The 15,006-nt window shown below is 36.7% G+C and overlaps 1 protein-coding gene and 1 non-coding gene across 4 annotated transcripts in view; one reads left to right on the forward strand and one right to left on the reverse strand.

Moving 5' to 3' along the window:
* Positions 1-976: 976 nt before the first annotated feature.
* Positions 977-15,006, forward strand: part of LOC127792057 (uncharacterized) — an 87,989-nt gene continuing 73,959 nt past the window's right edge. The window contains exons 1-4 of one of the 3 annotated variants that reach the window (XM_052322369.1): positions 984-1,226; positions 8,686-9,934; positions 10,036-10,234; positions 10,552-11,110. In XM_052322369.1, coding sequence (XP_052178329.1) covers positions 8,734-9,934; positions 10,036-10,234; positions 10,552-10,834 — 1,683 coding nt within the window. In that variant the 5' untranslated portion in view covers positions 984-1,226; positions 8,686-8,733 and the 3' untranslated portion in view covers positions 10,835-11,110. Of the gene's footprint in view, positions 1,227-8,685; positions 9,935-10,035; positions 10,235-10,551; positions 11,111-15,006 lie in introns of those variants that run through there. The other 2 variants (XM_052322373.1, XM_052322371.1) reach the window with 2 other exon arrangements.
* TRNAN-GUU (transfer RNA asparagine (anticodon GUU)) lies at positions 1,977-2,050 on the reverse strand. The gene has a single exon. It is a non-coding gene; the product is annotated as a tRNA-Asn (tRNA).

Here is a 15,006-nt window from a genome sequence, read left to right on the forward strand (position 1 = left end):
AGAAATGTTCCATAGACACACAAGCTATGTTCCATATGAAAATTCGCTTAAGGGTCATCCAATGAACTTGTTTCTTAACAAGCATCCATATATTTGTCCAAATATCTCTACACTTTAACTTTTGAATACAGTTACTTCCTTTCATAAGAAAGGAACATAGCATGTACTAGTTTTTTCACACTATCATTGCCTTGTTTGATAGTACTATGACTAGAGATCTTTGGGAACATTGCTTTGTATAATAGAAAACTCACTATCATAAACACTTTTGATTTCTTCTATACTGCATTAGCTTTAGGGACTTTATCAAACAAGCATACAATTATGTATTAAAGAATACTCATTGATAAATAAAAGTCATATTAAAATTAAAATTACATAAACAAAATAGTATTTTACATATATTCCTTCGTGGCTCTAGGGCACACACACTAATATCTCTATTATATATTATGGGATGGGCAAAAGTGCACACGCTTGTAGTTTAGTCAAAAAATAACTTAAAAATTCATTTACTTATTTATTTTGGTCGTCTTACCTCAATTAAATTTTAATAACATTGTAGTTGGAGTTTACATGACAAAAATAATATTTTATTTATTATTTCACCAATTGTGCTCCTTTTTATTTAGTTTTGAAAATTTTAAATGACCACAAATTCATCAATCTTTACTAGGTGAGATAGTTTCTCTCTTTTATAACATGTTATTTACATAGTCCATGTTATGTGATATCAAATCTGAATAACACATATCAAAACTAAGCATCTAATCCACAAACAAAATAGATAAATTGTTAGCACATTTAGTTTGTGAATGGGACATTTATGTACGAAATAAGATGAAAAACATTTTGTTTTTGAAATTTTAAAAGGCAAAATAAATAAATGTACACTAAAACAAAGGAAGCTTGCGTTTATCAGAAGCAAACTGAACTCATTTGCTTTTAGCCGGCGTCAACGTCAACAGTCACTGAACTGTACCCAATAGTATGGGATGATAACCAGCCACTGGGCCGTGAGAAGAAAAAAGAATTAACACCTTTAAATATAAGAAGAGCTACTAAATCATCACCTGTCCTTCTGTTTACTCCTCTCTCTCTCTCTCTCTCTCTCTCTCTGTAGACAAACCCAAAATCCAAATGTTGAGGGCAAGGAATGGAATGTGAAGGACTCTCAATCTGAGCGGAGTGTACCGATCGCTGCGTCCTCAACACGGCCGGCGGCGGTAATCCTTACACTCCATCTTCGTGCTTTTATATATTTTAATTCTACTACAGTATGTGCACATATATATATATATCTTTCTTTCCCCTTTTTTTGGATGATTTTTATGTTTTTGTTTACAAATGCATATATATAGATGTGTGTGTGTGTGTTTGGGTTGAATCGATAAATGGTTCCTTCTTTGTAGTTGTTTGAGTTGTGATCATATCTATCAGATGGATGGATCGTCTTTATTTGTTTCACTTTTCTATTTTTTAATCTTCTTACCCAGTTTATTTGTAAGTTGGGTAGAACGGGAAAGGTGAAATGAAGTCCTACAATCGGTGGGAGGGTGGGTCCCACACAACGATGTGAAAATACAAATATGGGTAACATTTAGGGTTTATTATTTCTCATTGATCATGATTCAGGCTTTAATTTTAAACTAATATAGAAATTTACAAACTCTAATATTGCTAAAGTGTTGCTTAAAATAAAATTTATTTATTTATTTTTTTTTGGGGGGGTGGGGGATAAAATCGACTGATGGAGTTGAGAAGTCAATTGACTTACACAGGAAGTAATCAAAAGTATGAGAGTGGGGCCCACCGTTATTGAGCTAATTTAGGATCGATCCCACGTTTGGAATATAAAACAGAAGACTTCGAACTTGACGCATCGTACAGTTTTCTAATACCCTGTTTGGGAGGAAAAAGTTAGGAATGAAAATTAAAACTAGTACTGAGGGAAAATGAATATAATAATTATAGAACGCTAGAAGGAGGGCTTGAACCTCCGACCTTGTGGTTAACAGCCACACGCTCTAGCCAACTGAGCTATTCCAGCTTCTTACTGCTGAGGTGTCACTGGCTTTCTTTTCATACAATATTTTCTTAACAAATTTTGAGTGATCAAAACCTCGGGCACTGACTGGCATGCACTAACACTTTTAGCTAGCTATAGGTAATGGTTGGGCTTGATGAGCGACACTGGTATAACATACCCCCTATAGAATCATGACCACTAGTCTCCTAAGCCTCAACCCCAAGTGTAACCATGCTCTACTGGACTGATGACCTTCCATGACACTTTTTTTTTTTTTGATCAAAGGTAAATATGTATATTGATCAAAGGGAACAATACAAATACACTGGGCATACCCAAGCAAATAGAATCAACAAGCCAAACTATTGATCCATAACTAGATTCGAAAATTGGGATAAAACATCACGATACAAAGAAAAAATAACTCTGTATACATGAGTTTTAACCCTTTTAACAATACAATCTCTAGAAAAACTTTGATCATAAAAAATAAGACGATTTCTTGCTGTCCAAATGAAGTAAACAGCACAAGCAAATGCAATCTTTTTGGCTTTAGGCTGCCACGATGAACCATGAGCCTCCTTCTTAAGCCACTTGAGAGCACTAGAAATCGAATACATGGATCTCCTAATGCCAATCCACCCTTTAATATGACCCCAAATTCCTGAACTTACTGGACATTGAAAGAATAAGTGCTGCGTAGATTCCTCACAGGAACCACAGACTGCAAGTTCTGTCCAGAACCTTCTATGACACTTTATAGGCTTGAACTCCTCCTTTCTTGTAGTTCTTGCACCATCATAAGGAACCTCTAGATGCTGGGTCTTTGAGGATATTATGGATTATCCCAGCGATTGGTTTCTATTTCTCTAAGGCTTAACCGTCCTGGTTGCATATATATCTTAATCCCTATGACATTTTCATTTCAATATACACCAATTCTGAGACATATAATTTGTGGTATCTCTGATATGAAGCCTTCATTCTCCATTTTTAACTCTCACTAATTCTTGGTTATGTGATCGGCTTGCTAATGAAACACGAACTTGCTCCCATCTAGTCTGTGTTGCTTGGTCATTCAGGACTCATTGCTTCTATTAGCAAGAATCTATAATCATGGGGTATTTTGTGGCGTGTACACCATTGGATTTGATTTTTTGTCTCACGGCTTGTTTTGTAGAGATCTCATTGTCATCACTACATCTCCACTATGTAAAACTTCTCTTTCCCTCCTCCTCAAAGGTTCTCCTTTCTGGTTCGAGGTTAGCACCTCCTCAACATTAAAGTACTTTTGATTTTTCCAAAAAAGATCCACCAAGGTTGGTTCTCCTTTCTGGTTCGAGGTTAGCACCTCCTCAACATTAAAGTACTTTTGATTTTTCCAAAAAAGATCCACCAAGGTTAATGGGGGATTCTTCGAGAGCAACAAGTAGAATTCTTGATGTCTTACCTCATCGATGGTTGCACACCCACAACCATGCCATCGTCAAGCTAGTTGATCATAGCCATCTTCGATTGAAATTTGGTGGTATACTATCTTTGGGTTTCATCCATTTTTGCTTAACCTTGAACGAGCTGGTGCATGAATGGGTCAACTTGCGGTTGCTAATAAATTGTGTCAAGAACTAGTTGAAGTGTCAAGAACCAATTCCTGACTCCCTTTTTGAGGGTGAGGGGGAAGCCTTAGCACAACATCGCATCAATGGCTTCTTAAACTCCATGGTGTTCTTGTAATAGTTTAGGTGATCAAGATCTTGTAATCCATCATATTGATCTAGTTGTGATAACGTGAATTTGGAGGACACTGGCTCCTTTATGATCTCAAATGCAAGCAATGGCTTTATTGAGTAATTGACCTCACAGGAGTCATCCTTCCCTTCAACTTCAGCCTCCTTTTGCTTGACTTGGGCTTGCACATTTTCTTGTATCTTTTCATTTCTTTGAAGTCTGTTGAGTGTTTTGAGCTCATGTAAAGAGGGATTTCCACCTTGAATCGTTGCCAACAAGGGTTCATAATGCTCATCATCATAATTGTGTGTTCCTAGGTGAAGGAGCACAATCTCTTTGTTTGTCGCTGTTAAGAATCTAATGGCTCCATGGGGATTATTGTCATTGCCATAGTTACTCAGTCGGTGGGAGGCTCCTCATCTTCCTGACCACCTGTCTACTAGGGTCGTCACTCGTCAGTCTAGCTGCTAACAATTAGAACCATTTGGTGCATCTCATCCTGCTGCTGTCTAGTGGCATCTATCTCTTGTGTCCTTAACTGGACATCCCTCTCTAGCTGTTCATTCTTCTAGCAGGAAACGTCATTTGAGCAGAAGTGTGACCTCTTCTGATCCAGAAGTAAGAGTTTGTGATGTTTGCTCTTGATTCTTTGAACTCCCACTGGTAGCTCCTGAACCAAGACTGAAGACACTTCCATGAGTGCTTCTATCATCCAAACAACCTGCCCAATCACTATCAAAGTAACCAATTTAGCTTAACTTCAGCCACTTTAGAATACCAGATTCCGTAATGCTTAGTTCCTCCACTGTACTGTAGAATCCTTTTTGCTGCTCCAAGATGATGCTTTGTAGGTTTATGCACAAATCTGGAAACAACTCCAACTGAGTATGCGCCAAATAGATCAAGCCACCAGATAACCTTCTAAAGCAACTATCATAAGCCTCATCAGTTCCGTTCTCTAAACTCAACTTATCATTTACATTCATGGGGAGTAGCAACCACTTTGCAATTAAGCTTGTTAAACCCTTTATGTGGGTCTGTCGCATATTTCTTCTGAGAAATAAAAATTTCATTTACTTCTTGCTTACTTCTTGCTTCACTTCTAAACCAAGAAAATAATACTACACACCTAATTCTAACATCTCAAAAGTCTTTGTCACACAAATTTGAAAATTGGCTGGCAATGACTTAGATGACCTAAGTAAACCATCTTTACTTTGTTGCTGCAAGTAAAGAGGTCGGTTCATTCCTACTTTCAAAACCATTTTCTTGAAGATGTGAATCAATTTTGTTCTATCATGTCTATGGACATTGTTTTAGTCCGTAGAGTGCCTTTCTTACTTGTACACCTTATTTTCCTTGTCATTAATTGTAAAACCTTCAGGCTGAGTTACATAAACTTCTTCTTCCAAATCCCCATTTAGGAATGCAGACATAATATCAATTTGATAAACACACCAATTTAATTGAGCAGCTAAGGATAATATGGCTCTGATCATTTCAAAACGAGCTATTGGAGAAAATGTCTCTTCGAAGTCAAGTCCTTGTTCATGTGCATTCGCTACCAATTGAGCCTTGTGCTTTTGTATTCTTCCATTAACATGGTATTTTGTTTTGAACACCCATTTGAGCTCAATAGCATTTTCCCTCCAGGCAAGTTCACCAGTTCCTAAGTTTCATTCCTCTCGATTGCCATCAGTGTTTCTCTCATTGTAGTCTACTGCTCCTGCTTTATTGTTGATTCCTCAAAACTTTTTGAATCTAAAGCTAACGGGGCAAAATTACAAGATTCATGAGCTCCCTCATGGATCTGAAGTTTCATTTAGGACTTTCATCTGAAGAATATGAACTACTGATGCTACTTGATGGTGATACAATGGGAGAATCTGTTGGATTTGAAGTTGGTGTTGGTGCTGAGGCTTGAGTACAAGACCTTATACACATGTTGCTGTAATTTGTATTGCTTCTATCTTTATCTTGTTTCCAAACAACCTTCATCTTTATCAAATATTACATTTCGGCTAATAATCACTTTGCGACTAACAGGGTATTATGAGATACGCTTTGGATTGAGAGCAATAACCAATGAAAATACATTTTATAGATTTTTCATCAAATTTGTGAAGATTTTTTGAATTTATTAAAGAACATGCAATACAACAAAAACTTCTTAAGTGGCTTACCAAAGGTCTCATGCCTTTCCAAGCTTCATATGGAGTTCGATTCAAGATAGCCTTTGTAGATATATTTGGCAAGTTGATTGCTGCAGCTTCTGCCCAAAATTGATTTGGAATATCCTTGGCTTTTAGTAAGCACCTATCCATTTCATAACTGCCATGTTCTTTCATTTTGCTATGCCATTTTGCTCCGATGTGTATGGTGCTGTTAGTTCCTTGCAAGTACCATTTTCTTCCCAAAAAATGTTGAAATCATTTGACCCAAATTCTCCTCCCTTGTCTGTTGATGAAGAGCTTTAGTATATTGCCACTTTGCTTTTCTACCACTAGTTTGAACTTCTTGAAATTTTCTAGAATTTCCGACTTCAATTCTAAGAAATAAACCCAGCTGATATGACTTAAATCATTTATGAAGAGCAAACGGTATTTCCTTCCACCAATGGATTCAATGCACATAGGCCTGCACAAGTTAGCATGTATTAATTCAAGACATTCAGTTGCCCTCCAATCCTTATCAACAGGAAACGGCTTTCTAATTTCCTCCCCACATACACTTGCCTCATAACCGTATTTCAGACAGCCCCATAACCATTTTTTTTTTTTTTTTTTGCTTAAAAAGATCAAGCCACTGAGATTTAAATTCCCGTACCTCCATAAGCTAGACTCATCCTTTTTCTTAGCAACCCTAAACCCATACCCCCCAATGCCATAAGCTAGGCTCATCCTTTTGCTTAGTAACAGATTAATGCCTGGTTTTGAATGCATGAAACATCAAGAGGAAACATTTTGTTTCCTGTCCTGCTAACATTAGCAATTGTCTAGCTTATTTAATGTCTTCTATGACACAAGAATTATCAACAAACAAAATTGCTTGTCCACTTTTCATTACTTTCCCCACACTTAACAAATTGTGTTGTGTTAGGAACAAAAAAGACATTGTGTAGAAGTTTTACCTCATCATTGTTGGTTTTTAACTGTCACTATACATTTCCCATCCAACTGGCATCTGCTTAACATTTCCATGTCTTAAGTTTTTGTTCTTTGTAATTGTACTAATTATATATATGTTTTGATCTGTTGCCAGACATATGATTAGTACAATCACTATCTATAAATCAAGCAGTACTCTAAGACATCAAGAAAATAGGCTATAGATAACTTTCTTTTCTCTTGCTTTTCTTCTACATAATGTGCTCGTCTTTCCTTTTGCCAGCAATCTCCTTCTACATGACCATACTTGTTACAGTAGCAACATTGTACTTCATTTTTGAATGAATGCTTGTAACCATTTTGACAAGTGAATGGTCCTCCACCTAAACCACTGCCATGTCCTTTATCTGTTGGCTTGTCCTCCCTCTTCACTTCAAATGCCTTCTCCCCATTCTTTCCATTTGATTGGTTCATCCTAGCTTCATGAATTTGCAAAGAGCCTATTAGTTCATAAAATGAAAATATAGATAAATTGTTGGATTCCTTGACGGCAGCAACTACATGATCAAATTTGGAGTTAAAACTCCTCAAACCTTCTCAACTACAGTTTGATTGTTTAGTTGCTCAGCATAAGATCTCATTTGACGTGCAGTGACATTTACTCTATTGAGAAAATCTAGTACGGATTAACAGTAATTTGAAGATTCATAGTAATTAACTTTGATGTACCTTGAAATTCATCTTTTAGTATCAACTATACTTCTTTGCAAGTAGTTGCACCCTTGATTCTGGAGAAAATAGTTTCATGGACTGCTTGTTGAGTGAAGAACAGTCCCTTAGTATCCTTTTTTATTTTCTCTCAACCATAAATCCTGAGACTTGAATAGGGTCTTATTTTGATGCTTACAACTATCCTTTAAAAACTGGAATTAGGGACTGAGAAATGCTCACAGAATTTCCATTTGCAGCCATGACTTTTTTCTATGATTCACAAACTTGCTCAAAGTCTCAGCGTGATTTGAGCTTTCTCTGATGCCAAAAGTGTATCGAAAGTGGCTGCATTTCAATGTAGAAACAGTAGACAAACAGAAATTTGACAGAAAAGATGAGAAAAATAAAAATGGCTCTTTTATTATATAGTAGCTGAACTAAGCTTGCTCTGCAACAATATTAGTTTGAAGCAAACAAAATGCCTGTTTGCAGGCTTGGAACTCAGCTACCTAACAAAAATAATTTAACAAATTAAGAGAAAAATGTGCTACAACTCATCAGCAACTCTTAGAATTAACAAATCACTAGGAGCAGAAAATTCTTGGCGTGGTCAAAGATGAATGATCAAACTGTAAACAGTTTTGAATCATTCTCCAACAGTAACAAGGTTTTACTGCAGTCAAGGTGTGATGGTCTCACAAATCGCAATAATGTTCCATGGGGTTATTAGAACCACCTGAACATCCTTCCGGCTTGAAAAGGAAGAAGATATTTGGACCATTAATCTAATCTGAAATTCTGAATTGAACCTTCCATGCCTAAGAAGATTTTGACGATGATTCTACTGAGATTTTGATTTGTTTGTTTCTCCTTAAGCTCCTTGGCTATTAGGCTGCAAGTCTTGGATCTCAACTCCCTGTATTTCAATACTATTCATGCTTTCTTTTGATGATCCACGCTCTCTCTCTCAATATATATATAACATTTACCATTGCATTTGTTTTTTGAATATGTTTTATGCTTTCAGGTATCACAAGAATATAGAGGTATTAACATTATATATATATATATATTATAATCTACGTATAATCAATCTGTTTATTTTTGCAGTTTCTCAGAAGGTGTTGATTGAGAAGAAGAAATACGAAGGGTTGGTCAATGGGGCAAGTTCTTTCCATCGTCTTGAGATTTCTATCTGGTGGTAAAGTAGGGAATGGGTCAGCAGAAACACCAGGCGGAACATCAGAGCCTCTTATCTCTGCAACTGCCGGCTTATCCTCAACAATAGAAGAAGATCCACCACCCCCCACTGCAGCAGCTTTGCCCCACAAGCTTCTGACCACTCCGCATTTCTGCAGCATAGACGTAGAGCAGTACTACTGCTCTTACACAGGAGATGACACATCTCATCATCAGCTGCAAGAAGATATACTGGGGTCAGCAGAAACACCAGGCGGAACATCAGAGCCTCTTATCTCTGCAACTGCTGGCTTATCCTCAACAATAGAAGAAGATCCACCACCCCCAACTGCAGCAGCTTTGCCCCAAAAGCTTCTGACCACTCCGCATTTCTGCAGCATAGACGTAGAGCAGTACTACTGCTCTTACACAGGAGATGACACATCTCATCATCAGCTGCAAGAAGATATACTGGGGTCAGCAGAAACACCAGGCGGAACATCAGAGCCTCTTATCTCTGCAACTGCTGGCTTATCCTCAACAATAGAAGAAGATCCACCACCCACAACTGCAGCAGCTTTGCCCCAAAAGCTTCTCATCACGCCGCATTTCTGCAGCGTAGACGTAGAGCAGTACTACTGCTCTTACACAGGGGATGACACATCTCATCATCAGCTGCAAGAAGATATACTGGGGTCAGCAGAAACACCAGGCAGAACTTCAGAGCCTCTTATCTCTGCAACTGCTGGCTTATCCTCAACAATAGAAGAAGATCCACCACCCACAACTTCAGCAGCTTTGCCCCAAAAGCTTCTCTTCACTCCGCATTTCTGCAGCATAGACGTAGAGCAGTACTACTGCCCTTACACAGGAGATGACACATCTCGTCATCAGCTGCAAGAAGATATACTTGCTCTGTCGAGCTTAGAGTCATCACTAAGCGATGAAGACGACTCAATCTCATCAAAAACCGATGAAGTTGACCAAGACACGAGACTAGTTGAAGTTCTGTGTCAAGTTGTGAAGGATTTTGAATCAGAACCAGAGTTGTGGATGAAGCAGTACAGCAGCAAGCAAAAGATTCTACTAGTGGGTGAAGGAGACTTCTCGTTTTCTGCTTGTTTGGCGGCCGCTTTTGGTTCTGCTACTAACATTGTCTCCACTTCTCTCGATTCGGAAGGTACTAAGAAGCATATATATGCTAATTCTGTATGGTAAGCTTCTTTACTGTCGATGTTAATTATTTACGTAGTAATTTCTAATATATACATCAATCAACAGGATTCTTGACGAGAAACTATAGAAGTGCAATGGCCAACCTTGGTTGTTTAAGGGGAAGAGGAGCGAAGGTGTTTCACGGCGTGGATGCTACAGAAATGGCCAAAAATTTCATTTTCCAAGGCATTAAATTTGATCGGGTGGTTTATAACTTCCCACTTGCTGGATTTTTTCTTGATGAATCACGAGAATCTCAATTGCGGTAAGTAGAGTTCTGCCATGATCTACTCAATCCATGCATGGGATGAGAGAGTTGTTGATGAAATTCCATTTCCATAATATTAACTAAAAATGCTATGGATTGCATAAACTTCGTAATACTATCTATCATCATTATATTTTTAAGCATACAGTTGTCCTATCAGATGATATGATAATATCTTTATGGTTTGTTTGGTTAGAGTCGTTGGATCCTCTCATTTGGGTACCATGGATTTCCACACCCAAAAAAAAAAAAAAAAAAAACACAGAAAGATTTGGGAGTTGAAACCTACCTTTTCCAATGCTTTTCTCTTGCAGGAGAAACACAAATCTTATACGCCTGTTCTTGAGGAATGCCAAGAAGATGATTGTGGAAGCAAAGGGAGAAATACATATTACCCACAAATCAAATGGCTTCTTTGCAGAATGGAACCTGCAGCAGCTGGCATCAAGTGAAGGCCTTCAACTTAAGCAAGAGGTGCATTTCAATTTCAAAGACTATCCAGGCTACCGAACCAAATATGGGTTTGGTGGGGACAAAAATTTCAATTGCAACCCTAGTAAATCTTATATTTTTGGACTGATTAAGATCAATGCTTGATGGAGTTGTATTGTACAGTTTTCAAGGGCAATTTCTGTTTCTGGGCTAGCTAAAAGAATTTTAACACGGGGTTAGACCGACCCTTTCAGGGCCAAGCATGCCTAAAGAACCCCCGACAGAAACTAGTACGCTGGGTCTTGATTACTACCATGAATGGATGAAGGTTGAATTAAACATATGGAAAGTGGTTATGTTTGACATATTATGTATTATTGTCATCCTATTAACACCTGAGATTTTTAGATTCAAATGTGAAATAATACTCAAGAATTTTTTTTAGATTCAAATACTTTCAAAGGATGATGAAAGTCTTGTGATAAAAGCTTAATTTTGAATCAAGAGCAAATTCGTAAATATTAAAGTTGGGGCAAGGTGGTATTCTTGAAATTGTATAACCAAACCATTGGGGTAATGAACTAAATCAATTAAACCATTTGAGAGTCATGATTGTCGATCTCAAATAATAATTCATTTTAGTTTTAGATTTCAAATCTTATTAAATATAATTTTGGATTTAAAATGGATTTCAAATATAAATTTTGATCATTTTAAAGTCTAAGTCCAAGTCTTTTGCTTAGCCTTCAAGATTACTTACCCTACAAGGTTAAAATATGTGGCAAGCATTTTATTAGCCACACATGAAAAGAAATAATGAGATCTCATGATAATGGGACAAATGACGCAATTTAGTTGGATGCACATGGATAATAATAATGACACACAAGAATTAAGGCAACATGTGGCACAATGTGATTAGCCAAAGGAAAAGTTATGATGAAGCCTCATAAATGGCCCCATTGTGAAAAGAAACTATTGGCCGAACATGAGTAGAAATGATTATATGGGACACATGGCACCATTGGATAAGAACACATGGATACAAATGATTATATAGGACACATGACACCACTTGGATGGGAACACATGAAAATCATGATGAGTCCCAAATAATTAAGGTGACACATGGCAGCTTATGATTTGTCGGGTAATTCTATAAATAAGACATTTGGGTTGAGTTTTGGGCATTTTAAATCATTCAAAACCAAGTTTATGTCATATTGAGAGGTGTGAAGGTGAAGAATGTGTTCTTGAAAGAGAGACAGAGAGATTCTGCAAGAAAAACGAGGGAATCGATGAAGGAACGAAGGAGACCCGAGCCTCGCCTGAGAATAGAATGTCGTTGAAATTTAGGCTTGAATCACCAGAAAATAGTGAGATAAGTCCATTTTTTTTATATTCCTGTAGAGGGACGAAAAAAGAGCATGTAGGAAAAAATGGCGATCAAATCGGAGTTAAAACGCGGGAGATATGGCCGAAAAACCAAAAGGGTGCAAAGCTGTTACGAAAATTAAGGGCGGCGTGTGCAGTTCACGTGCCGGGAGGGGCATGAAGGAGCATGAGCCACCTTCCGTCGGCGCGTGAAGGAGCATGCGCCAGGGCCTTTTTCCCCCTTAAATTTCAAGGGTTTGGTTCGTGAAAATATGTATTTTATGCAGAAAAGCAGACTTGGTAAGGTGTGAAGCCTTAAACATTTAGATTTCATCCAACCAAGTTGAGGTAAGTACACTATGAACTATCTACGATGTTTAAGCATGCTCATGAATCATGTTTATGTGGTCCCTCATGTTATGTTTGAAGCAAGTTTCACGTTCTCAAGCAAGTTACGAGACTGGGATTTAGTAGCGTTACGCACGGAGGCTCTTACTCCTGCAAGTTGGTAGAACCTATCGTGTCCCCTTATGTTATACGTTCATATTTCAAGTTCATGTCATGACATGTTTAAATACGCCTGATGGTTCTGTTGTACTTACTGAGATTTGCGAAATCTCACCCCTTATTTCCCCCTCCCCTAGGTGATCATGAATGAGGAGATCGGGACATGGACGTGGAGTGTGGTGGCTCTTTAAAAAGAATTTTCAATAATTGAAATCTAGTTCCTCTCTTTTTGTTTTAGAAAAATTTTCAATATTAAACTCTTATGATATATGTACACTATTGCTACATCGTATGTCCTTAAAGCTTACATAAGTTCATGAAAAGGCCAAATCTCAATTTAAGTTTGAGTTTCTCGATATGGATGTTATTGTTACAGAGCATATTTGCTAAGTCTTTCTTTCTTCTATTGAAACCATGTTTTCAATATCAAACTTTATATTTACATGAAACATGTTCTAAATTTTATTATGTTTGAAACTTCACTCTTAGGTTTACAGAAGTTTTGTTTCTCAAGTTTTTTTGTCTACGCTAAACCTTGAAGTTCATATGAATATTATTATTATTAAGCATATTTTTAAGTTACGGGTGTCACATCCTATCTCTAGGTACGGCTAAGGTTGAATTACACACACATATAACTGCTTGCAGTTGAAGGTATTTTTATGGACATCCCTTGCTTAAATTTGGCATGATAAATTTTTAAGGTTTATTTGTTTTTTTTATCAACACCTTTTAGGATGAGTTATTTAGATAGTGTATTTATTTCAAATTATTTGTGTCGACATTTATATTAGATGTGTATATCATTTTAGAAAGTCCACAAAGGATAAACCTAAAAATTAAAAATAAAGTATAAGAGTTAAAGCTGCACAAAGGGGCCCAAGAGACCCTGTTGTCAAACTCCCACAAAGGGAGGACCAAGAGCCTTTGGTAGAGTCCACAAGGTCTATCAAAGACCCTCTTGTGGTGCATTCTCATGACAGATGTTCAAATAGTTATTTCTAAAATCTTCTCCAACAATTGTGTTTACATTCAAATTGTTATCTCCAAATTTTTTTCCAAAGCAATCATAATCTTGAGATACTAGGGATTGTTACCACTTTTCACCAATTTCATTTATAAATAAAGGAGGATTTATCCTCCTAAGTGAGTCAATTTTTACTTATTCAAGAGCTCAACAACTGTCTCTAATTTCGACGAATTTAACATAAGCATTGAAATGTTTGTAAAAGGAATGCCCTTATGCCATCTAACGATTTTCTTCCTTCAAAACATTGGAAGCTTTGAGACGGTTCTTCCCTAGCAAATAAATTAAATTGTTGTCTTTTGGCACCATCAACGAAAAAATTGATCAAAAAGTCAAATGTAGAAAATCATCTCAAAGCTTGACCTAGGGACACTCTTTGGAGGACCTCCAAAAGTCTCAAAAATTATTTCGCCTTCAATCAAAAATAACTTTATCAAACGTATAATGCTCAATATATTTTTTATGTATAGTCTAGTACTACAAAAACCTATTCGAGTAGATTAATCAAGTATAGTGTTTAAATAATTGAGTGTCTTTATTACTATTGAAATTTGAGCATCTTTTTTAATCAAGTATTGTTCCATGTATTTCTCAAAATAGTTGAATATATGCTTTAGTAAAATCTTTTTTCAATCGCGTAACACCCCAAAATAAAAGAAAATAATTTCATAATTTTTAAGAATTTTCCAAGTGAAAAGTCAGTGTAATAAGCCAAATTTACTGAAGGGAGTATCCGAGAACTCAGATATTTAGAAGAATGACATGATATTAACGAACGTCTTGAGATGAGATTTATAACTTTGAAAGAAATTAAAACGGAGATAGTTTTCGGTATAGCTAAAATACGGCCTGAAAAATCGAATAATCGTAAGAAACTTTTAGAAAGTTAACGGAACCTTGAGGGGCCTACGATTTTATGTAAGGAACAACTCTGAGCTGGTTTCGGGATGAAACAAAGGTCCTGTGAGGGCTCAGGGACGAAATCAACCTTATCGAGTAACCTTAGATTATTAATTTTGGATTTTTGATAGTTTAATCCAAATAAAATTTATATTTGAGGGTGTAATTGCAAAGTAGAAAGGTTAAAGTGAGATTAAGAATATAATTTATGAATTTATATGTAATTTTCGTAATTCCAATTATATAATAAATTATATATAAGTGCAAATATATATATATATACATATATATACATAAGTCTGTGGGCCTAAGCTATGGGTGAAAGATGGGAGCACATAGGAAGAATTAAATAATATATATATATATAGCTTGGTGCCCAAGCATTTGGTGTATATATAAGAGGTGCATCGTGGAATTAAAGAAGCAGGGAGGAGGAAGAGAAATGAAGAGAGAGAGTAGTGGCCAAATTCGGCCCTAGTAGCAGAAGCAAAGTTATTGTGCGACAGCCATGGCAACTGTTAGCGAATAG

The sequence above is a fragment of the Diospyros lotus genome, chromosome 15 (assembly GCF_014633365.1).
Source record: "Diospyros lotus cultivar Yz01 chromosome 15, ASM1463336v1, whole genome shotgun sequence".
NCBI classification, from domain to species: Eukaryota; Viridiplantae; Streptophyta; class Magnoliopsida; order Ericales; family Ebenaceae; genus Diospyros; species Diospyros lotus.